This window comes from Dermacentor variabilis, chromosome 9 (assembly GCF_050947875.1).
Source record: "Dermacentor variabilis isolate Ectoservices chromosome 9, ASM5094787v1, whole genome shotgun sequence".
NCBI classification, from domain to species: domain Eukaryota; kingdom Metazoa; phylum Arthropoda; class Arachnida; order Ixodida; family Ixodidae; genus Dermacentor; species Dermacentor variabilis.
In genome coordinates, this window is record NC_134576.1 from 33,015,274 (window position 1) to 33,040,783 (window position 25,510).

At 47.0% G+C, this 25,510-nt stretch overlaps 1 protein-coding gene across 2 annotated transcripts in view; it reads left to right on the forward strand.

Moving 5' to 3' along the window:
- The window catches only part of LOC142592590 (astacin-like metalloprotease toxin 5), a 42,351-nt gene that overhangs the window by 11,839 nt on the left and 5,002 nt on the right, over positions 1-25,510 (forward strand). Inside the window, exons 2-5 of one of the 2 annotated variants that reach the window (XM_075704122.1) lie at positions 1,443-1,513; positions 2,207-2,279; positions 14,781-14,895; positions 15,847-16,022. In XM_075704122.1, the coding sequence (XP_075560237.1) occupies positions 1,443-1,513; positions 2,207-2,279; positions 14,781-14,895; positions 15,847-16,022 (435 nt within the window). The remainder of the gene's footprint in view (positions 1-1,442; positions 1,514-2,206; positions 2,280-14,780; positions 14,896-15,846; positions 16,023-25,510) is intronic. The other variant, XM_075704123.1, reaches the window with a different exon arrangement.

Here is a 25,510-nt window from a genome sequence, read left to right on the forward strand (position 1 = left end):
TTATCAAATGATAGAAAGTGGTTCTCACATAGACGCCCACACGTAAAGTTGGGCGAAAATCAATAAGTAGTGGCGGATGGTGTCTTCTTTATCGGCAAGGTGTAAGCTTGCAAGCGGCTTTTTTGCACTCTTCCCCAGAAACTTTCATAACTGCCCCTCAAATACAAATCGTAAGCATTCGTAGATTGCCTCTGCCTAATTGACAAGTGTGTGTTAAATACGCACACAGAAAAAGAACAATGAGCCACCACAAATAAACAAAGTATTATTTTAGAACTCTATTTCTTAGCTACATTTATCGTAGCAAGTTGGCGAGCAGGAGACCAAATAGTAGAGGTTTCATATTTTTCTAAAACTTGGCGTCGAAATCCCAGCGCAGGTATACGTCACACTGACGTCACTGATTTCTAAGTGATTTCTAAGATTTCTTCCGAATTATAGTTGTTTTTGAGTCAGTAAAAAATAACCAAATACCAAAATACCTAAATAACTCGCATTGTCGCAATACACTCGTCGTCATGTCACATTCCTCATGCCGTTGACGTGCCATCGTCATGGATCTTCTAGAGTACAATTCCAGTCCAAATTATCGATAGAAACATAACTGAGCCCCAGAAGACGCCGTCAAATATGTATGACGTCACAGCGAGATGGCGCGAGAATATCGAAGTGTGTTCGCCACCCGTCTGTCTTTTTTTTTACTCTGTCCCAGCCTACCGACCTCTTCTCACAGTAAGGGTGGCCTTTGTTGTATTGAAGGCCTTTGTTGTACTGAAGATGCGTTTATACTAAAGCAGCTCGCATAATTTTTCAATTTGGTGGCCGATCACAGAGACTTGCCTTCCCCGAAGTCGTCCGACTTTCCGCCACGCTTTCTGCATGATCATTGCAGTTTACTAGTGCACAGTCTTCAGCATCGGTCCACCGTACTCGTCGTGAAGCCGACTAAGGAGACGCAGCACATCCCGGTAATAAAGGCTTAAAATGTTTCACTTAATTAAAGCAAGTATGCGCTAGAAGGTATATATATATATATATATATGCTGAAGTGATGATATTTAAGTACGATTTGTGGTTTCAATGTGTGATCGCGCACAGAACGAAGCCCGGTCATCGGCACATCTGTAGGAGCAGCGGAGCTTGGGTTCTAGATAAGCCCATTGGTTATGTAATTCTTCTCCTATGTATGAGATATTCGGCGAGAGATCAGCAGCCATGGTCAGCAAAGCCCGGAAGAGCTCGCACGAAAAGCTTCCCTTTCATGCGAACTAGACGTTTACTTAACCACCCAAGATAATTCTTAAATTATGTGATATTACTTAACATCTTTCCCTCTAGGCCGCGGTGAGTGCTCAGTCTGCGCCTTAGTGTCGGGGGCAGCAAGCATAACGCGGGGCTGTTTTATGGCGCTAAGCAGAACCATATTATTCTTTATTGTGCAGGAGTACTGGCCTTGGAAAGAGCAGGAGACTTCGAGGGAGATATCCTCCGGCCACGGAACAATTCCGCCGATGTGAGTCCTGCTCTTGCTTCCTCTCAAATGGCTTTCCACGAAAAGTGTCTGCATTGCTCTAAGACAGGGGTGGTGCTATCACATGGGCTATTTCTGACCGCCATGTTGCCGCTGTTACCTATCTTATGTTGCACAAAAAAAGAAAGCAAGAAAAGAAGAAGTATTGCAGGTTCATTCAAATTGAAAGCTGTTGACATCGAAATCTACTTCCGTATTGTCAACTATTACGCACCTCATAAAGGACAAATGTTTCTTGGCAAGATGGACACCAGTGAAAAAGCAAAATAGTATCTGAGCTTCTACATGTCAGAACCACCATCTGATTATGAGGTATTGCTTACCATCATGCTCGGACGAGGGCAGCTGCACAATCATTACCACGCTTGGGCTTCGGACGTTTTGGTCTCAGGCCTAGATCTTTTCCTCCCGAAGGCTGTTTCAATTTAATGTTTCACATTCACAGGAAAAACAAAAGAAACGTAGCTTCGTCTCCTCGCTGTCCGAGGCTTATGCTTGTAAAAATCGAAAATACGATCCATAAGCTGCGTTCCTGTACTCCGGAGAACTTCAACGTCTTCCTGCAGATCTCGCGGTCCGTAAACTTTCACGTTACAGTGTACTTTTGTACAAGCCGGCACGTCATTGTCGTTCATTGGCTAATGCTATCTGGTGACTATATTTTCTCATGCACAGCGAAATGCAGTTACTGAAAAGGACAACCTGTGGCCCGGAGGAATCATTCCCTACGTCATCGACGCTAAACTCAGTGAGTGAAGGTGGCGGGCTCTCGTAAATGATGGTCCAGTAGTTGCTTGTTTCGAAGCTCAATCTGCTTTATTTTATCTGTTTTTGTGCCTCATTGTTCCACAGTTTATGAAAAGGGGCAGTTCTGCCATAAGAGCGGTGGACTGAAACCAATGACAACGAAGCTCTTTTGATGGTGTCCAACAATACGCGGGGTCGACAACGTTGGCACGACTTAGCGTGGAAGGCAACACCTGCTGCGAAGGAGAAATAGTGTGCACGCCGATAACAGGCGCCTAGATCGCGTAGTTTCCCTAATTAAACTAGTGTCAAGTTAGCGCCATCCTTTCACCTACAGCCACCGTACTCCACACTTTCGTGCTTTCCCATCACTTCGCGTCAATGAATGATTTAGCGCGGCCTCCTGGCATTTCGAAGTCATCGCCCTGGTCACTTCCCACACCGAAAGGTTCCGATGTTCTCTTTTGTCACGGAGCGTGGTCTACACACACACACAAAAATATATATACATATATATATACATATATATATATATATATATATATATATATATATATATATATATATATATATATATATATATATATATATATATATGTATGTATATATATATGTATGTATATATATTGTGGGAATTAATAAGCTATTCTTTGTCATCTGAACATGATAATCATCATGTGGGGTTTATATGGGGTTCATCATCGCTTGTGGGGCTAACTCTCGAGTGTGATCCGTGCTGTGGACGTGGTCGGTTCGCCGCATCTTTGACGCGGAATAAACGTCGTGATAACTGCTGCGTCACAAGTGGTGGAGTGTCCTCTTCGGTCTTCCGTCCTCTGACTCCCCGCTCAACCTCCTGGAGCTCCGATCGGGTCGCCGATTGTGCCAGCTGTCCGCCAGCATGTAGCAGGACGAGCCAACAGGCACTTCTAGTTCCACCATCTCGGCCTCGGCTATCCCAGCCTCACGGTATTGGGTTGTCAGTGGGCACCAGCGTGATCCCCATCTGTTTGTTGGACTTCGCGGTGAAGGCGTCGAGGATTGGCTAGACGACTACGACCGAGTGAGTTCGGCTAACCGTTGGGATGATGCGCCTAAGCTACGTCACGTCGCCTTTTATCTCACTGGAGTAGTGAATACTGGGTTTTTCAAGCATGGGGTTGACCTCACGAACTGGGGCGCTTTCAAACAGCAGCTCCGCCAAATCTTCGGCACACCGGCTGTTCGTTCCGCCCTCGCAAAAAAGACGCTCGACACCCGCAAGAAACAACTCGGGGAATCTTTACGTCGTACATCGAGGATGTGCTTGCTCTTTGTCGACGCGTGAACACGGTCATGACCGAATCTGGCAGGGTTCGCCACATCCTCAAAGGCATCGGAGCTATTGCTTTCAATGCTTTAGCCATGAAGAACCCCGCTACCGTCGCTGATATCATCGCTACTTTCCAGCGCCTTGACGAACTCGAATCAGTACGGCTGCAGCGAGACACCACTGCAAACACTACTGCCGACGACCCTACGTTACGAGCAATGATACGCGCAATAATTCAAGAAGAGCTACAGTATCTTGGCTTAGCCTCAGGGCCTATGGCTTCTCATTCCTCGGCTACCAATCTGCGAGACGTTATCAAGGAGGAATTGGCGTCCATGGCTGGTGCAGCGTACACGGACCCTCTAACCCCTACGGCCCCACCGACGTACGCACAAGTAGCCCCAGTTAATCCAGCTATCGTTCCACCGATGCCTCCAAAACCAACACCGGCCCAAATGGCTTCCATGACTATCAGCGCACCTACCCAAACCAGCTATCCGCAGTGGCGTTCTCCTCGTCCCATCTGCTACTACTGCGGCTATCGTGGCCACATAGCACGCTTTTGCCGCAAGCGCCAGCAAGACGAGCGTCGCGGAGATGACGTATACGAACGGGATGACTTTTCGCCCGGAGCTACTTTCCAACGTCTAGGAAGCTTCCATGACCAGCGCCGTCCTTATGGTCCAACGCGCGGCCGCTCTCCATGGCCCACGGTAGTATCCGAGACGGTTCCGACGTACCGTCCTGCGAGACGCCACTCGCCCTCACCCCTTCGCCGCTCTACGTCCCCACTGAGACCTGCTTCTCAATTCGCCGAACGTCATCCGGAAAACTGAATTATGCAGCTTTTGGAGGAAAAGCTGCATCGAACGACAGGACAGAAATTCCTCCATCCCGTCCGTGCAATATGATATTGGTTGTAGTAGAACCTGTAGAAGTAGAAGCTTTGACAGACACTGGTGCTAGTGTTTCAGTTATTCACCGTGAATTGTGTTCGCGACTTCGGAAAGTTACGATCCCATATGATGAACCTACGCTAATCGCTGCTAAAGGGGCCGCCATTCGACCTATCGCCATGTGCACTGCTCGTATTTCCATCGATGGATTTCTGCATTACGCACAATTTGCAGTGCTAAGTTCATGTGCCCAGCAGCTCATATTGGGATGGTATTTTCTTTCTACGGCCTCCGCCTCCATCTGCTGCGGGCAACGCGTTCTCCACATGACCAACACGACCTATTCACTTCATGCAGATGACGCACCGCTTTACTTGATTGCTGCAGAAGATACAGCGCTACCTCCTCGCCATCAAAGCATCGTTACCATCACGTCTGACATCACTGACTGCGGCGACGTGCTCGTATTACCATCTGCACGCTGTCTCACAAGAGGGATATCCTTTGCATCAGGGCTGGTTCGGTTTGATCATGGCTCTGCACTTCTCTACGCTACAAACCCGATATCCGAAAAGATTCTCATCCGTAAAGGCACTACATTGGCTTGCGCCGCTGAATCAGAGTCTATATGTTGCTTCCGTTAAACCAGCTTCCTCTAAAGTTCCTTGTACCGGACGGGCTGCATCTCCTTCAGCTCTTGCAGCTGCCACCAGTTGCGACCTGACATCTTCGCAGTCACAGCAATTGCTTGCTTTAGTCCAAAAAACATGAAGCTTCGTTTGACGCGCATTCAGCTTCGTTGGGAAAGACTGATTACGACGCATCGGATAGAGACAGATGGTACATCCATCGTGCGCCGTAGAACATATCGAGTATCGCTAGCCGAGAGGAAAGTCATTGACGAGAACGTAACCGACATGCTTCAACGGAACATAATACGCCCCTCTGTTAGCCCTTGGTCTTCCCCCGTTGTTTTGGGTCGAAAAAAAGACGGCTGTGTTTGATTTTGTGTCGATTACCGAGCACTTAACAAGATCACACGCAAGGATGTATACCCTATGCCGCGAATAGATGATGCCTTGGATTCCCTACAGGGTGCCGAGGCATCATCAATCTGCGTTCCGGCTACTGGCAGGTACCTATGCATGAGGACGATAAAGAGAAAACAGCGTTTTCAACACCAGATGGGCTCTACGAGTTTAATGTCATGCCATTCGGCCTCTGCAATGCGCCTGCAACGTTCGAGCGCGTGATTGACACCGTTCTTCGCGGCCTGATGTGGAAGACTTGCTTGTGCTATCTGCACGATATTGTTTTTTCATCAACCTTCGCTCAGCACCTGCAACGTCTGGATGAAGTTCTCACGTGCCTTGCCAACGCTGGACTTCAGCTAAACACCAATAAATGCCATTTTGCGATCAAGACGATCAAGGTACTAGGTCACATTGTGAGCAAAGATGGCATTCGTCCTGATCCTGACAAGGTTTCGCCAGTTCAGCACTTCCCTCGTCCCGGAAACAGAAGGATTTGCGTAGTTTCTTAGGCCTCGCTTCCTATTTTCGCCGATTCATACGAGGCTTCGCCTCAATAGCGTCACCTATGCACAAATTAGCGGGTTCTAATGTTCTCTTTGTGTGGTCTCTCGAATGTGAATCTGCGTTCGCCCATCTGAAGCGCCCTCTCACATCTGAACCAGTACTACGCCATTTTGATGAAGCTGCTCCTACCCTCCTGCATACGGATGCTAGTGGTCACGACATTGGTGGCATTCTCCTACAGCGAGACGACACTTTAGGTGAGAGGGTCGTCGCATACGCAAGTCGCGTTCTGACAAACGCCGAAAAGAATTACACCATCCCGGAGAACGAATGCCTAGCTATCATTTGCTTTGTGCGGAGGTTTCGACCTTATCTTCACGGCCGCCAATTTACGATCGTTACAGACCATCATGCCCCTTATGCCCCATACACCCCTTATGCTGGCTTTCAACGCTGAATAACTTGTCTGGACGACTTGGTCGGTGGATTCTTCGTCTGCAAGAATACGACTTTACTATTACCTACAAGTGCGGAAAAAAACACCAAGATGCAGACGCGCTTTCTCGCTGTCCGCTTCCTACGACACCATCCAATGGACCTCAAACTACCATCCGTGACAAGCTTTCGCACGATCCCTCCTCACATGCTTTCTTGTTGGCCACTGTCGACAAGGTGCCTCCACACGACAACAAATCCTTCCAATCTCACCAATTTGCCGACTCTTACTGTCGGCGCATCATAGACCATCTTCAAGGAGCTTCGCGCCCGCCTAACGCCCGCCTTCGTCGACAGCTGACGCAACTTAAGATTGACAACAGCGTCCTATACCGTCAAGTCTATCACCCTGATGGTCAAAGATGGATTCCTGTCCTGCCACGCTCTCTACGTGCCCATGTCCTGCAGGTTTCTCACGACGACATAACTGCTGGTCACTTTGGTTTCCAGAAAACCTATGACCGCATCAAAGGTCGCTTCTACTGGCCTGGATTGTCCGCCAGTGTAGCGAGGTATGTCGCTTCCTGCGCTCTGTGTCAGCGTCGAAAGCATCAGCTCCAAGCGGACAACTGCAACCGGTTCCTTGTCCGTCGCAACCATTTGAGGTCGTTGGCATTGGACTGCATGATCCTCTTCCTGTGACTCTCACCGGTAAACGATGGATTGTGACAGCCGTTGATCACTTGACACGCTACGCCGAAGCAACTTGTGTGAGTTCTGCCTCAGCCTCTGAAGTTGCTGCATTCATACTTCAATCCTTAATACTGCGTCACTGTGCTCCTCGCGTCCTCCTGAGTGACCATGGAAGAGCATTCCTCTCGCAACTACTAGACGAAGTACTCAGAGCCTCCGGAACCACCCACAAGACTACCTCGAGTTACCATCTGCAAACCAACGGCCTCACAGAGCGATTTCATCGCACGCTGTCAGACATGCTAGCCATGCACGTCAAACCGGATCACAGAAACTGGGACGCAATTTTGCCATTCATGACTTTTCCATATAATACCGCCGTTCAACGCACGACCGGTTACTCGCCATTCTACCTTGTCTGTGGTCGTTCGCCCTCTTCCTGTCTTGCCGTCTCTTTCTTCGCGCCAACTGTCCGTCGATGTTCATCCTCCTGTGAAGAATATGTGTGCCGCATTTCTGCGTTGTTGCCAGCTCGTCTGCATCAACACCGAAGCACGGAAACAGGACCGCAAGCAGCATTACGACGCCTCTCATCGCGTCGTGGGCTTTCGGCCTGGCGAGGAAGTGCTACTCCGGACACCAGTTCGTACTCCTGGCTTGTGTGACAAGTTTCAGCTTCGGTTCATCGGCCCCTACAAAGTCTTGGAGCAGACTTCTCCGGTTAACTATCGCGTGGTACCAGTTATTGTTCCAAATGACCGCCGCGGCCGCGCCGCTGAGATTGTCCACGTTTCCCGTATGAAGCCTTTCACGAGGCGTTTGCCGCCCCTTTGAATTGCGGCCAGGATGGCCGATCTCGCGCGAGGGAACATTAGTGTGGGAATTTATAAGCTATTCTTTGTCATCTGTACATGATCATCACCATGTGTGGTTCATATGGGGTTCTTCTTCTTCACTGTTGTGGGACTGGCTCTCGAGTGTGATCCGTGCTTTGGGCGTGGTCGGTTCGCCGCATCTTTGATGCGGAATAAACGCCGTGATAAGTGCTGTGCCACAATATATATATATATATATATATATATATATATATATATATATATATATATATATATATATATATATATATACTGCCACTAGGTGTCACGTGCCAAGAAGTAGAGGCTGAGGACGCCAGCTTGGTTTTGTGTACGCCATCTTTACAACTGTCTCGCCGACGCCGGTTGCATCTTCATTTGTGTTGTCGTGACAAAACTGGTGGCGTTGCTGGGTACAGTTTATCCGATGCCACAAACCCCTCCAGGTAGCAGGGGTACCAGCCCTATGCTAGTGGACACCCCTGTTCACCGGGCCAGCAGGATAATCCGTGGATTGCCTCCGGAGCTTGATCATCTCTCCGCAACAACATAGACGCCCCCACGGACGGCGAAGTTGAGAAATGTCTACTTCAGCTTGGATGACGTTGCTCGCACTTGGTACGAGAACCGAGAAGGGCTCCTCAAATCGTGGCTAGAGTTCCGCCGTGCTTTGCTGGAAACATACACCAATGCCGCGAACGAGCCGAACGGGCGCTCCAATCCCGCATTCATCTGCCGAATGAAAGCGTGACGTCGTACGTAGAGGATATGACGCGCCTCTTCCGTCGGGTGGACCCTACCATGTCAGAGGAGAAGAAGCTGCGCCACCTAATGCGGGCAGTTAAAGAACAGCTATTTGCTGGCCTGGTTCGAAGCCCGCCGAAGACCGTTACTGAATTCTTAACCGAAGCCACCACGATAGAAAAGATGCTGCACCAGCGCTCAGCTTTCTATGAAAGGAAAATGAACGCTACTTCCCCTTCGAACCCGCGCTCCGCTAAGTATGACAGGCACGCGAATGCTGCTTCACTGACGGACGTGGTTGCCTTTGGAAACGTGGGCGTTCTCCGAGACGTTAACGGCTCGGTGGTGCGTGATGAGCTTCAACGGCTCAGCTGCTCACCTTAGCCCACGCTGGGTTCCATTTCTGCCCTCGTGAGAAGTGAAGTGCAGCAAGCGATCCAAGGTCCCGTTCCAAGCAGCAATGCGCCGCCTGTGACAACACAGTTGCAGCGGCCGTCGTATGCGGAAGTATTGGGGCGAGTCCCTGTCCGCGCTCCGACCCATTTCATCCCCGCCACGTCTTACGCCGCGTCATACGACCCGCCGCTCCCATCACTGCAACCGATCCAACGTATGGAGGATCGGCGCCCGCTCGAAAGGAAATCTGACGTCTGGCGTACCGCGGACAGAAGGCCTCTGTGTTATCACTGTGGAGAAGCCGGTCACGTATGCCGCCAGTGCCCATATCCCCACCTCGGACAGCAAAGTTTTGCCGCGGATTCACCAAGGCCCAGATATGGCGAAAGGCCTAAGGTGATTGAAGAGTACCTGAATCAGCAGGGTATGCCACTGTTCCCGCGGCGGCAGTCGCGCTCGCCGTCCCCCAGGCGATCGTCCCCAGCTCCTAGAAGCCCTCCAATGGCAGCGCAGGGACGATCGCCAAGCCCTCGCCGGGAAAAGTAAGAACAGGGACCTTCGGGGGCGAGGCCGCAGATAATCGCCCTTCCGAAGACCTCCCATCGACGCGAGCACGGTCTATTCAGAACGATTCAACGACGACAGCAGCCGAACTCAGCGACAGACTCCCTCTAGACATACCTGTTGTGCTCGACGGCCGCCACATTAGTGCGTTATTGGAAACGGGCGCCGACTACCCAATCTTGTGCGGAAAACTAGCGACAAACTTAGAAAAGTTATCACGCCTTGGTCTGGAACGCAAGTTCGTATTGCTGGCGGGCATATCGTAACGCCGTTGGGCATGTGCACGGTCAGAGTACAAATTCGTGGGTGTACGTTTCCAGCCAGCTGCCTTATACTCCGTGATTGTTGTCGGGACCTCATCTTGGGCGTCGACTTTCTGCGAGAGTATGGTGCCATTATAGACCTCAGGGAGCGCACAGTGACTTTTTCGACAGAGAGAGCAGCGAACAGCCGCGACAACTGCCGACGTAACGCGCTTCGGGTTTACGCCGACAGTGTAACTTTACCACCACGCGCGAGTTTCCTGGTAGCGGTTGTATGCGACAATCTGCGCGTGTTGCAGAGGGCAATTCCTCCCTTATGCTGACTCATGGTGTTTGTGCAGTCCGCAGTCTCATTATGCTTCGAGGTGAACATTCTGCGCTCCTCGTGACGAACTTCAGCCAAGAACATCGGCACCTGTTTCGTCGTACTACTATCGCTTTTGCTGAGCCCATAGCAGACGTTGCTGAATGCTTTGAGTCTGACAAAGGACAACCCAGCTCAGACACTCAGCAATATCGACATCAATTCAGACCTTTCGGAGGAAAAGCAAAAAGCGCTGCGCGAACTGCTACTTCGGTTCAAGGAGTGCTTCGTATCTTCTTCTAAGATACGCCAAACGCCCATCACGAGACACTGAATAATCACGTATGACGATTCTCGTCCCATACGACAACTGCCTTGTCGCGTATCGGCGAAAGAGCGCAACGTGATTAATGCACAAGTGAAAGAAATGCTTGACGATGACGTCATACAACCATCACAAAGCCCTTGGTCGTCGCCGGTGGTCCTTGTCAAAAAGAAAGATGGAACGCTTCGGTTCTGTCTTGACTTCAGAAAAATGAATAACGTCACAAAAGAAGACGTTTATCCGCTTCCGCGGATCGATGATTCGTTAGATCGACTGCGACGAACCAGGTATTTTTCATCCCAAGATATGAAGAGTGGATATTGGCAAATCGAAATTGACGAAGAAGATCCCGAAAAAAACTGCCTTTGTTATCCCGGATGGACTGTATGAATTTAAAATACTTCCATTCGGCCTGTGTTCTGCACCGGCCACATTCTAGATGATGATGGACACTGTTCAGACGGGTCTAAAGTGGCACAGTTGTTTAGTATACTTAGATGACGTCGTCGTGTTTGCGGCGACCTTCGAAGAACATCTGAAGCCTTTAGAGGCGGTACTTGAGGCGCTCCGCTCCGCTAATCTCACACTAAAGCCAGAAAAGTGTCACTTCGGTTACGAAGAGTTGAAGTTTCTCGGACATGTCGTGAACGTCGACGGCGTCCAGCCTGACCCGGACAAAAGACCTGCTGTTGCTGCTTTTCCGACTCCTCGTGACAACAAAGCAGTATGCCGCTTTCTCGATCTGTGTGCGTACTATCGTCGCTTCATCGCTAACTTCTCCCGGGTCGCCGAACCACTCATACGCCTCACGCGAGGAGATACACCCTTCATTTGGACAGATGAGTAGGACGCAGCTTTCACCGAGTTACGGCAGCGCCTGCAGGAATCACCCGTCCTCGCTTACTTTGACGAGGACGCTGACACCGAGGTACATAGCGACGCAAGGAACATCGGTCTCGGCGCTGTACTCGTCCGACACCAGGAAGGCGTCGAGCAAGTGATCGCTTACGCCAGTCGCACCCTTTCAAAACCCGCCGAAATCAACTACTCCACTTCCGAGAAAGAATGTCTAGCGGTTGTGTGGGCCATCATGAAATTTCGGCCTTATCTCTACAGTCGCCCTTTCGACCACCATTCTTTGTGTTGTTTAGCCAACTTAGGAGACCCGTCCGGGCGACTTGCTCGATGGAGTCTCCGGCTGCAGGAGTTTGATGTTACCATCGTCTACAAATCGGGCCGCAAACACGAAGATGCGGACACGTTGTCGCGCGCTCCCGTGAAAACTTATGATAAGGACATGGACGAAGACGGCGCATTCCTTGGGGCCCTCACCACATCTGACCTGATCACACGGCAGCGCGAGGACGCCGAAATACACCCTCTCATCGATCACCTAGAAGGCAAGAATGTTACAATCCCACGACACATTTCTCGCAGTCTTTCGACCATCTGCCTGCGGGATGGTGTCCTCTACAAGAAAAACTCGAGTGCCAGCGACAAAGAGTATCTATTGGTCGTAACTGCCGCCCTCCGTGATGACATTCTTCTAGCCTGCCATGATGAACCCACGTCTGGACACTTGGGATTTTCACGTACTCTTGCAAGAGTGCGCCAGACGTACTACTGGTCCAGACCTTCTACCACGGTGAAGCGTTACGTGCAAAGCTGCCGTGAGTGTCAACGCAGGAAATCGCCGTCTTTGAGACCCGGGGGGTTACTCCAACCCATCACACCACCTCGCGCGCCGTTTGATCAAATCGGCATGGATCTTCTGGGACCCTTTCCCTTGTCAGCCAGCGGAAACAAGTAGATTATAATCGCCACAGACTATCTAACACGCTACGCCGAGACGAAAGCTGTACAACCTCCCACGGCCTACGAAGTTGCACAGTTCTTTATCGATGAGACAGTCCTGAGGCATGGTGCCCCATCATACGTCATCATCGACAGAGGAACTGCCTTTACAGCCCAAGTGATAGAGGACATATTCGAGTTGAGCTGCACGCAGCATCGCAAGGCCACTGCCTATCATTCGCAGACCAATGGACTGATGGAACGGCTAAACAAAACCATTGCTGACATGCTGTCTATGTATGTAGACGTCGAGCATAAAACATGGGATCAAGTCCTGCCGTAGACTACATTCGCGTAGAACACCGCGATTCACACAGTTCCGTCTTGTCTACGGGGGCGAGGTCCAGACCACGCTAGACGCAATGCTCCCGCACGACACCGACACATCACTTACTTCAGACGCCGAGCAACTTACTCAACACGCAGAGGAAGCTCGTCAACTCGCGCGCATACACATCACGAAGCAGCAGAGTACAGAGGCACGACGCTACAACCTTCGACATCGGCAAGTTGAGTACCAGCCAGGTGAACAAGTCTGGGTGTGGACTCCAGTCCATGGCCAGGGCTTATCTGAGAAGCTGATGAGTAGATACGTTGGACCCTACAAAGTGATACGCCGCGTTAGTGAAGTGAACTATAGGGTCATTCCCGACGGTGCCGCGTCGCTTCGGCGTCGACAACACCACTCGGAGATAGCGCATGCTATTCGCCTCAAACCGTATTTCGCGCGTTAAGGCGGCGCCAACCCGATGTCATACGACTTCCACATTTCCACTTTGTTTTAGTAAGCATCGGGGTCGATGCTTTTCTTTTGGCGGGGGAATAATGCAGTCAGGTGTTACGCGCCAGCGCTGAGAAAGTGAGTGGAATGCGCGCTCGGCAAGAGGTGGGCGCTGAAGAAGTAGAGGTGAGGACGCCGGCTTGAGTTTTGTGTACGCCATATTGTACAACTGTGTCTCGCCGACGCCGGGTCAATCTTTATTTATCGTTTCGTGACTATATATATATATATATATATATATATATATATATATATATATATATAATTGTACAGCAACGAAGCCATTTTCTTCCCATTTATTCAGACTGAAACCGTAACATTTGGACGATCATGGCGTTCATGCTCGATCAGTCACAAATCTATTCCACTTGTATTTTGGGCTGCCGAAAAAGAAAGAAAAAACACGAAAAGGAAATGGAGTCATTCTGTAATCAACCCAATTCGGAGACAAGTACCCAGAAACCTGTCTTGAAGTTGTAAAGGGGCGGTATTTTGATTGCGTCTATATATTTTGGCATTGGTTGTCGCGTGCTTGGTACCCCGAAAGAAAGCAACAAGTATTGACTGCGTAGTCTAAAAAAGTCCGTGAATGACCTGTTAGTGGTCCGCGCATTGCTTGGAAGCTGGGCTCCGTCTCATTAACCATGCAGTGAAGCCCCCGTTATCCACCCAATAGCGAGATCAGGTTGCGTGTTTAGAGGTAGGGTGGACAGCTCCCTTTTACGCCACTGGTCCTTCCGTGAAGCTTTGAGTCAGTTGACGTCCTGCAGATGTCGGTCAGCGGTGAGCAGTACAGAAGCTCTCGGGGTTTCTTTGTTCCAGGTGTCTAACCCAACTGGTATAGATTTTTGCTCTTCTGGTGTTTTTGAAATGGCGACTAAACGCTTCGTGAACCGCAAACTTGGATTGTGTTTAACAGCGTTTGAACTTGGGCGAGTTGCTGAACCATGTTAAGTTGGCGACAGGGAGGACCTAGAAGAAGCTACATTTGCCCGCTGTGTTTCTTTACATGCTTATTCGTCTAAGTATTCTCTGTAACGCCTTCTAGCACACCTGTAACGCTGTCTAGCACAAAGTACACTATTAGATTGTGTACTTTGAAAATTTAGGCGCGGTGCGCCGATCCCTTGCATACTTGTTTTCCTTTGTTCCCCTTTTGTTTTTATTTAGTCCAGCCATTTGTGAGTGTTTGCTACGTGCATGTTTATTGTGCATGTGTACTCCTATTATTCATCATTTGGACCTTGCATTAGTTGTTTGCTTTGTTCTTCTTTAAGAGCTGAGCCTTTCTTTTTTCTTTGACTATTTGGTTGGGGCCAACACGACGGTTCCGTTCAGAGTTAGTGACGTGCTTCCCAGACACGGCACACAGGCACTTGCGCTTACGCGTGCTTATTATTGATTGCGTTGATTGCTTTGGGGAAACAGACCAACTGATTAAGTCACGCAGACAATGCTTCGGCCTAAATCCATGCCACTTGTTCGCACCGAGTGAGTTATGCAGGGAAAAGTGGTCGTAATCACGTTGCGTTCACATCGGCAGATCGCACCACGAAGAAGATTCTGCGGGCAATGGCCGACATCGAATCTCAAAGCTGCTTGCGGTTTGTGGCCCGCAGAAGGCATCAGAACTACCTGTACATTATGCGCGGAGACGGGTGAGCAGCCGTTCTGAATATTTCGGTGGCCACCTTGCATGGTATGTGTATTATGCGGTCGAAAATGAAGCTTTAGTCGAGGCTGTTGTAATTGTAAACCAGTGACACATGTTATACTACGTTACACAATAATGCGTGATAACTGCCCAAATGCGGCATTGAACTTAGTGTAATAAGGTTCTCACGCAAGAAGGAAACTTGGAGCGAATACTGCGGGTAGAATTTTGTGATGGCTCTTTTATGCAATATAACCTGGAATTCAAAAAAAGAATGTTGGGTCATTTGTAACCCTACAAATAAATATCAGAACAAGTCTGCAAATTGCACCTATTAGAATGGTAAAAGCGGACGAAGTTTACTTTTGATTTATTTCTGAAGTAAAACTGCTATTTCATGAGTAATATACTAGCAAAACTAACGTATCCGAGATAAGCATGCAATGTAAAGCGTAGCTTCATTTGATAGCTCCGTCTATGCTGAGTGCCCTGTCACGTTCGATCTCGCATAAAAGTGACACTTTTCAGGATAATGAAATTTGTGTTTCATTGCTCCAAATGATTAAATTTTGAGCGATATTCGCAAAGTAGGCTAGTTTTTAAAAGACGAAACATCCTGCGTTCCCAAGCGACAGCAAAAAGCATTGCCTTGGTCATCTTCAGCTACTTAGAATTTGCATATTTTTCAACTCTGGCCAAAGTTAGCTGGGACACCCTGTATAAATATCCCAATGCATATCGTAAGTATGTAGGTTGTTGTGTTAACCTGTTTTCCAATAACGGCCACGCCATAACCCTGTGCATATCTGACCTTTACAAGTCATACAACATGGCCAGATGTTTCGCAACGGGTTTTCAGAGCGTCTTTCTAGTAGGGCTGTGAAGAACGCTGTCGCAAGGCGAGGGGACACCAGAGGGCGAACGCGTGGCATTTCTTTCTTTATACGAAACGCAGATGCACTTCGTTCGTCGGGCGCCAGGGCGGTGCTCAGGAGGTGTCCCTGGGCACAGGCTGTCTCTACCGGGCTACCATCGTGCACGAGCTGATGCACGCGGTGGGCTTTGATCACGAGCACTCCCGTTCGGACAGGGACCAATACATCGACGTCTTCACGGAGAACGCGGAGCCAGGCATGTACAGTGGCGAGACCGAAGATCTGGGAACTTTTGCACATTATCACTAAACTTAGGTAGCAGGTTGCGCGGCGAGTACATCGTTTCATTACAGGCCAGGTCTCAGTGCCTGAAGACTAAATCCTAGGGGGAAGAGCTTAAAATTAAATATGCTATATGCAAACGAGGAAAACGATGTAACACATTTTGATAAAGGCAGGTAGACAGGACCGAAGGTTACCGAGAAGGGAGGTCGGTCGGCCTGAGGTGCAGTCCTCTAGTCACCAGCTACATTGCGCTGGGAAAAGGCGAAATGTAAAGGATTATAATGGGAGATGATCACGGAGCGAAGAGGCAGAACATTCAACGGGAAAGTGCATTGATGAAAGCCTACAATGATGATGATTTATTGGCATCCCATTTGAAATGGGGCGGGGACAAATCGTCGCCTAGCCTGCTTCAGTTACTCAGGTATATTATCAATATTTTCCTGCTAACATTCTTGCATGCACCTCTTTAATCTTCTCTATCTACCTCGTACTGCTGCCTACACCTGTAATGAATCTGGTCATATTTGTATCTTCCCTACTTTTTTTCACCAATACTCGAAACGTCTCTTGTTTATCTCGACTACGGACCAGTTGATGCTTCCCTCTATTTTAAATTCAAGCACTGCTCGAATACGTATGGTACGTATTCGTCTCGCTGGGTGAATCCCCCCGCATTCCATCACGATGTGCTGAGGGGTCTCCGGATTTTTGCTGCAACGTATACGTGCTATCTAACTGTGAATATTTACTCGGTATACTTTTGTTCTTACGGAACCAGTTCAATCCTCAAATAGGAAGGCGCTTCCCATCGTGTTATTGTACAGATTTTTCCTTCTAAATTCTTTTTTGACATTCTTGTAAATCGTCGCGGTCTTCTTCGTTTCCATTTTTTGCATCTAATTCGCTGTCTGTTTCTCACTTCCTTTCCGATTACTGCTGGTTGTCTGTCTACACTTTCAATTAACCTGCACTTGGTCGACAACTGTCTTCACCTCTTCCTCTATTCTGTGTCAAGCTTTTTAGCTACAGATACTTGTGCACTTCAGCCGCCCAGATATTTCAATGCATGTTACTGAGTCTTTCTTCAAAACTAAATTTGCTGTGCACTTCTCTGACTTCAAACGAGGCCTAACCCATGTCAACCTGCACTGCCTCATTTGTGGTTTTGTCATGCGCTCCCAAACCCAACCGCCCCACTGATATTTGGTTAACTTCCAACCCTAGCAATATTTATTTTTATTCTTTCTTTTCCCACTCTCCTCTGGAATCTTTAAATCCCATTCTCCATCCCTATACAGAGTAGCATGCCAGCGGTTGTATACGCGCTGGCAAAAATCTGTTATTCTAATAAAGAGTCTCTCTCTTTCTCTCTCTCTCTCTCTCTCTCTCTCTCTCTGATTTTACGCACACAATGGCATTTGCGAACGTCAACACTGGCATCGTGACTCCTTTAGAAAATTCCACGCACCACCTCCTATTTATTGTTGCCCCAAAGTGCCCCATGTTTCCTATTGCTGCATTACGCTTCTCTTTTATTTTTAGATTATTTTGATGGGTGATTTCCTTCGTTCATGTATACGCCTAGATACTAATATTGGTTGACTACGGGTATGGCTTGCTGTTGAATCGACACCAAATATTACCTTCATTGAAGACCATAATTGCCGATTTCTCCGTGTCAAATTTAAGGCCCAGAACTGCCGTTGCGCTGCCACACATATTAGCCAGTGTCTGCAAATCTCTTGCATTACCCGCTAGCAGCACTATGCCGTCCGCGTACATCAGTGCAGGCACCTTCTGTTGCACCATTTGTCCATTACGCTTGTATGATAAATCAAATCATTATTGAGTATTTTCCAGTTGTCTTTCTAAGCCCTTTACATAAAGCGTGAAATACAATGGAGGTAGACGGCATGCTTGCACTAGTACTTGGTGAATATCCACCATTCCAAAATGATGGACAGGTGGGGTAGTCGGTCATGCATTCCAATAAAAAATTAGAGCTCTAAAAACATAGAGGACGTAGAAGAAGAAACACACACCATACGTGCTCTTCCCTAAGCGCATCGTGAGTGTTTGTTCTTGAACGGCCTTTGTGTTTTTAGAGCTCTAATGTTTATTATAATTCCACCACTCCGTTACAAGTTCGGCCTTCGCATACAATTTTCCCACGGCTTTCTTTATATATCTCTCTGAGCAGTTCCACGAAATCGTCCTCTATGCCTTCATCAGAATCAGGATCAACTTTATTTCCAACACACTAGTTGGGGGCCCCCAGGCAGAAAGCTGTCGCAGACAGCTTGACGGGACCTGGGGACCTACAGAGAGCAACAGGCACTGGATTTCAGAAATTCCAACAATTGTAGATACATAAAGACATTATGACGAAGAAATGAACTTGTTTGATACACATGCAGCATACATGGTGGACACTATCACAGAATGCATCAAAAGTGCAGGAAATGTACAGCCAGGAGAAAAGAGAAAAAGTTCATTGCTTCATCAGGTAATCACGCACCTCCGATTTAAAGGTGCCGAGGGGGGCACTGAAATTAATGTGTACTTTTAAGAGGTTGTATAGTGTTGGTATGTAGTAATCCAGCCTAGATCTACCGTAATTTGTACGTGTACGCGGCACTGGTATTAGCCTGTTACGTATGCTGTAGTCATACGGGGAATGTTCTGTATCGTTTGGGAGTTTATTTTTATACATACAAAGAGATAGTTTATAGTCATATAACTTAGACGCATTAAACATATTATATTTAATGAATAGGGGACCAGTGGGTAATAGGCTCGGGTGTCCATTAAAGTTCTCAAAGTAATACCTTCTTTTGGAGCTGTTCCAGTTTGTTATATTTGGTGGTCGTTGTAGTGGCCCAAACTAAATTGCAATATGAAAGACGTGAGTAAAAATTAGCATAATATATAGCACTCTTTAGTCTAATTGGAATTAATTTCCTCAATCTGTCGACGCAACCAACTGCATTGCCTAATTCAATCGTGAGCTTATTAACGTGCATATTCCAAGACATTGTTTCTTCGAACCAAACCCCCCAAAATTTTTCAGATGCAACGCGCTTCAGGGCCATTCCTTGAAAGGGTAGGGCGAGATCGAAGTCAATTTGTTTGTTGAGTGGTTTAAAAATAATACATTTAGTTTTTTTTAATATTTAAGGGTAATCTGTTTGAGTTCAGCCACTGTTCAAGGTTAGGTAATTGTTTATCGCTGTGTCTAGGTGGGCTAAAGTAGGTGCGGAAAAGAAAATATTATTATCATCAGCATACATGACCAGTTTGGGAGAATTAGGCAAATCACATAAGTCATTGATGCAAAGTATAAACACTAGAATCGACCCCTGGGGTACTCCATATTACACCGCAGTAGTCGGAGATGACAAGCCATCAACTTTCACACACTGCTTTCTGTTGTAAAGATAGTTCTTTATGAGATCATGGGCGACGCCACGTATGCCGTAGTCATGCAGTTTTGACAGCCAGAATGTTATGATTTACACAATCAAATGCTTTTCTTAAATCAATGAACAATCCCACAGTAAAAAGTATATTTTAAATGTTGCTTAGAATTTCATTGTTGATTAGTAATAACGCCATTTCAGTTGATTTCTCTTTCTGGAAGCCGTATTGTGAATCATTCACAACGCGGAATAGAGTGAGAAAATTTTTTAGCCGTGTATCAATGACATTTTCAAAACTTTGGACGAAATGGGCAGAACAGATATCGGTCGGTAGTTTGCTATATCACTGACGGCTCCACCTTTGTGAATAGGGGTTATACGTGCCAGCTTAAGGTCAGAGGGAAATATACCAGTCTCTAACATTTGATTAATTATGAATGTCAGCGGTAAGGCTGACATTCATAGACATAGACGCCACATGCTTAATAGGGACAGCGCTCAGGCCATCCAATCCGGTGGCGACGTTGTTTCTAATTCTGAAAATGAAATTTGTGACTTCTCGCGCAGTAACCGGAGAAAGAATAATTGAATTAGCCAGTTTTCTACGTGCAAACTGTGGCGTTTTAGTAAAATCACTATGGCTATACGGAGACACGTAGTCGCCAACGTTGGAAAAAAATTTTTCATTTCTGTTAGGGCATCTTCATCCGTCTTGCCTTGAGCAAAAGCTGCAATATTAATTGAGCACTGAACCTTAGAGTTATTAGACAAATTATTGATTTCCTTGTATAATTTTCTTGGACTCTTGTATATTTTAGCAAATAGGGACTGTTAGTAGGAGATCTTTGCCTTTTTTAAATCAGCGTTTGATTTTTTACGATATGATTTGAATTCTGTGAGGAATGCAGCATCACGTGATTGAAGGAATCTATGGTACATGTTGTTTTTGACTTTTATTCTCTTGTGCAAGCTGCTTGTAATCCAAGGTTTGCGTATTCTTTCGCTTTGTTTGGTGTTATGTATCAAAGGGAAATGTCTTTCATAGCAGGCCATGATTTTCTTGAGAAAGATACGGTAGGCCTGATCGGGATCACTTTCGGCGTAAACATTGTCCCATGCTATCAGTTCAGTATCAGAATAAAAATTATTGAGCGAAGCGGAGTTAATGTCGCGATAACTTGGGTTTTTGTTTTTGTGCTTTTTGGGAGTTACTGGCATAAACGTGAAAATTGGGAGATGATCACTGGTATCAAGGGAAAAGACACCTGGTAAGTACTGGTCGCAAGGAAGGCTGGCGATACAGATATCAAGAAGTGTGGCGCTAGTTCCAGTAATACGCGTAGGTAACGTAATCAGATTTGTGCAGGCGAAATTACGAAGGATGATTTGAAAATGTTCACTGGATGCGTCACCACTGAGCATATTGATGTTCACATTGCCCATTACTAAAAAGGATGTGCGCATTGAGTGTAGACTAGGTAGCAATGTTTCCATGAACTCAAAGAATTCGGACTTAAGTCCTAATGGTGGCCTATAAAATGCTGCAATAACAACATTGGTAAGTCTTACTACTAGACAATCTACATTGGCTGTAATACAAGTTAGTTCATCAACATCACAAGGAATATAATTTTTCATGTATAGGGATATACCTCCACCACGGTTAGTGGACCGCGTAATTCCGTGATAATTATATCCTGGTATTCTAGGTGGGTTACCAATTGTAGAAAGCCAGGATTCTGTGAACGATATGACATCAAATTTTATCAATAGGCTATCGAAAAACATGCGTAGGCTGTTCATTTTATTTTAATGGTGCGAGCGTTTAAATGGAATGCACTGAAGTAAGTAGACGACACCTCAGTGTTGAAGTTTGCAATGTCATAGTATTTACTTTCTGCCGGGTAGCCATCGCTGTTAGGTTATACTAAAAAAAAAACAAATGTTATATCAACGCCAACCTTAACGTTGCAGTTTATCCAGATCTTCTCGGCAGGCAATCTTTAACATGTCTGATGATTCCGATTTCCTTGCGAAGATTTTTCCGTCATGCGTCCAAACGCATTTCCATCCTACTTCTCGTTTTTTTTTGCATTTGCGGCTCTCAGTAGCTGCTTGCCCTGCCTTGTTAGATGCTCGTTGACATAGATAGGACCAGTTGTCCTGAAGCCAAGTACTGTCGTAGACAGTCGTGCCTTCTTCGCCTTGGCCAGCACAGCCTTTCGCTTGTCCCGCCGCACAAAACGTACCACACTGTTCTTTACGCCAGCCTTATTTGTTCCAACTCCGTGGCAAATGTCAACGTCATCACGTACCAACGGCTCACCCACGGCTACACAAATCTTTTGGACAGTGTCAAAAGGCTCTCCCTCATCAGGCACACCTTTAATTTCAAGGTTGTTCGCCCGTGAGTACTGCTCCAATTCTTCAATTTTCGTCTGTAGTTGTTTATTTTCAGCAGCAAGTCTTTCGTTGCTGTTTCGCGTTGCGACAAGTTCCTCACGTAAAGTCTTCATTTCCAAGGTGAGCGCATTGACACTGTCATAGCTTTCACTGCAATGCTCCGCACTCTGTTTGAAGGAGCGAAGTTCAGCACAGATTTCACGTTTGAAATCCTAGAATGCTTTACCCAGATCCCTCCCGCTTGCCATGACAAGAAATTCAAGAGAAACAATGTTACTCCTGTTTGGCAGCAGTGCATGCAGCAACAATGGCAGGATTTGAAAAGGTAATATGGTCTTACCTGTACAGAAAATGACTGACGGGTGTTGTAGAAACGACACGCACTGCTACCAAACTGAAGGAAATACACAGAGCAGTCAGTATATATAGGCAGCGTCCAGTAGCTTGGTGGGTCACAGCGCAGGCGCAGGGACGTCGACGTACACTAGCTGGTCCTGGGGGATAACAGTGCAGAGATAGCCGACAAAAACGGCGCCTGTCCTCGTCAGGTAACGGCCTTCCTTGCGCATCCCTGTTTACAAACTTTATACCACAGTTCCTTGTGCAGTGTCACCCACGCAAAAGCCGATGGATCGCGCCGAGCAAGAGTGTACCTGTACAGAAAATGACCGATGAGTGTTATTGAAACCACACGCACTGCTGCCAAGCTCAGAATATGCTTGAGAATATCCCAAAACAACTCGACGTCTGTGTGTCGTAGGCTCCCTTAACATCTAGAAATGCTATCCATAAATATCTATTCTGAGCTACTGAAATATCCGTGCATTGAGTTAGAAAAAGAATGTTATCATCTAAGCGTCTGCATGTTCTCAACCCATTCCTTACTTCCCCCAGTGCATCATTTCACTACAGCCATTTCGCGAGCTATAATTTTAGAGCTTGCATTGCCATTCTACATAGCACCGACGTTACTGTAACCCGCTTGTACGAGCTTGTCCTATCCGTATCAAGTTTGCCTTCGTAGATGAGGTTCATCGTGCTTTCACGCTATCCAACAGGAATTTTCGTTTTAATCGCTTGTTAAGTGGCATTAGTCAGCAGTGCCTTGCTATGTGGACAGAGATTTTTCATTAGCTGTATAGGGATTTCATCGGACCCTGCTGCCGTGTTATTCGGGACATTCTTCTGCTTCCTTCCAATAAAAGGTTTCTATGTTAAATTTTAATCACCCAGGCATCGTTGTTGCTGCTGGATCTCTTTGAGTCTGAACTACGCTTTCTGCCTATGCTTTCGTGAACTATGCTTTCGTGCCCAAGTTAGCCCTAGCAGTGTCTGTGATGTACCGCGGCGCATCGTCTCCTTCGAAGATGTTACCGTCTTCATCCCCTATAATAATAATAATATTTGGGGTTTTACGTGCCAAAACCACTTTCTGATTATGAGGCACGCCGTAGTGGAGGACTCCGGAAATTTTGACCACCTGGGGTTCTTTAACGTGCACCTAAATCTAAGCACACGGGTGTTTTCGCATTTCGCCCCCATCGAAATGCGGCCGCCGTGGCCGGGATTCGATCCCGCGACCTAGTGCTCAGCAGCCCAGTTCATCCCCTATAAACGTCGGCAAATCTTTAGTTGGAGCTCCGAGTGCTCTTACATGGTTCCAGAATCTTTTTGGTTCGCCTTTGTCTCCTTTGTAAATGTTATGGACCCATCGTTCACTTGCGCATCGCTGCACCGGCATTGCGGCATACGAACGTGATATGCAAAGCAAGTCAACCCGTGCGCCTTCTGCAAAAACAAGTAAAACCTGGATCGTCTGTAATTATATGTATCTCCCCTCCAGAGGCCCATTATAAGGTGCCCTAACAGAGGTATTTTCATCAGGCGCGAAAGGGCTGCATGCAACAAGTGTTGATTGTGCTCGTATATAGGGTACAGGCTGAGTTAGTCCGTAGCAAAGTCGTTCGGTGTGTGCTTGAGGCACGTGACATTGCTCACAGTCTGGAAACGAATGAGGCCATGTGCCAGCAGAACGAAAGCCGCAAATGTCTGTCTGTTTGTAGTGCAGCAACATGTCACATCTCTTCCTCATTCCGAGCTCGTGTCCTCTCCCGTCAGTGCAAGCGGTCGCGGTTCTCAACTCTGGGTGCTCAGCGCGAGAAAGTACACAATATGTTTAAGGTAGTGCTAACTTGGCGAAAACCAAGGAGCGCACTTTTTTGAGTGAATGAAGCAGGGTATACGCGTCAACCAATGGTAAAGTCATTGCATGACTTAACCATTGTCATGTGACCACTGAGCTCGTCCAGCAGGTTATGCTAAAAACAATTTTTTTCCACAGGTATTCCGACTTTAGGTCAAACCAGCTGTAAGTGGCAAAATACGTTACCGATTTCTTTCATTCTTCTATTCTGACAAAACAGCGCCGGTATTTCAGCGTACGAACGCGATGTATGGCTGGTTTGTGTTTGTACGGTAACGTTCTAAAAAGGTAACTGTGAGTCCGCTTTCCAGACGACGCTCACTACTGCAAAGTTTGTGTAACACTTATCTACTGCCACGTATAGCGCTTAGCGGGGAGATCAATGGCATCTCTACTGTGAAGGAATATCGAACCCCAAAAAGTGCACGTGGGTCAGTCGCCCTTGCGGGTCTGCGAACATTACCTTTTGTATAACGAATGGATCAAAGCAGCAGTGACGCAATCTTAAGGCGACAGTGGTAAGGGCCCCATGTCACAGAAAATCCGGGGGCGGCGTTGACGGAGTTGTCCGTGAGCGAAACTTTCTCTATATATTGAGGTATATGTATGCGACATGCATTGCCATACGACATGCGGTATTTGCGGCTTATATTGCCACACTATTCTATCACTAAACTTGCTCATACCTTGTCTTACATTCTTCAAAGTTATTCGTCGAAATTTCGAGAATGACATCCCACATACAAATGTCATGAAATAAAACACCAACAGCGCATGCCTTTTATGGTAAATCTTCTCTGACCTAAATATTAAAAGTGTGAAACAATAACATAAACCTGAAAGTAATGTATTTTTGGAGACCACTGCCTCCGGTATCGGCCCACGCAAGAGGCAGCGTTACTAATTCAATTCAATTCAATTCAATTCTTTATTCAACATCGTCATGAGGATGTTGGGTGCATCGACAAAAAGCCAGAAGAAAGGCTTGACAGAGGTCGACGCACCCTACAATGACTTGGCAACAGTATCGCAGTGTATCATACAGCATGTGTAAAGCATACGCAATAACAACATTGACACAAATGAAACGGTATTTGAACATTACAGGCAAAAACAAAAGCAAGCACAAAGCACTATGACATAAGTGTCAGCAGTACATGAATTAACATCAATTCACAGCGCGTTATTTAACGTCTGTGGAAGAATGTATCTAAGCATTTGGCGACCATAATTCGTTCGCGTTTTAGGCACAAACCACGTGAAGCCAGTGCGGGTAGCATACTTAAGTTCCTTGCATTTCAACATTGCCAAGTCTAACATGAATGTATTATTCTGTCTCATACTTGTTTTATACCGCCTTAACAGTAAATTTTCATGCAGTTGGGGAAGGGGGGCGATGCCAAGTGACGCAAAGATCGGTGCGGTATGTTC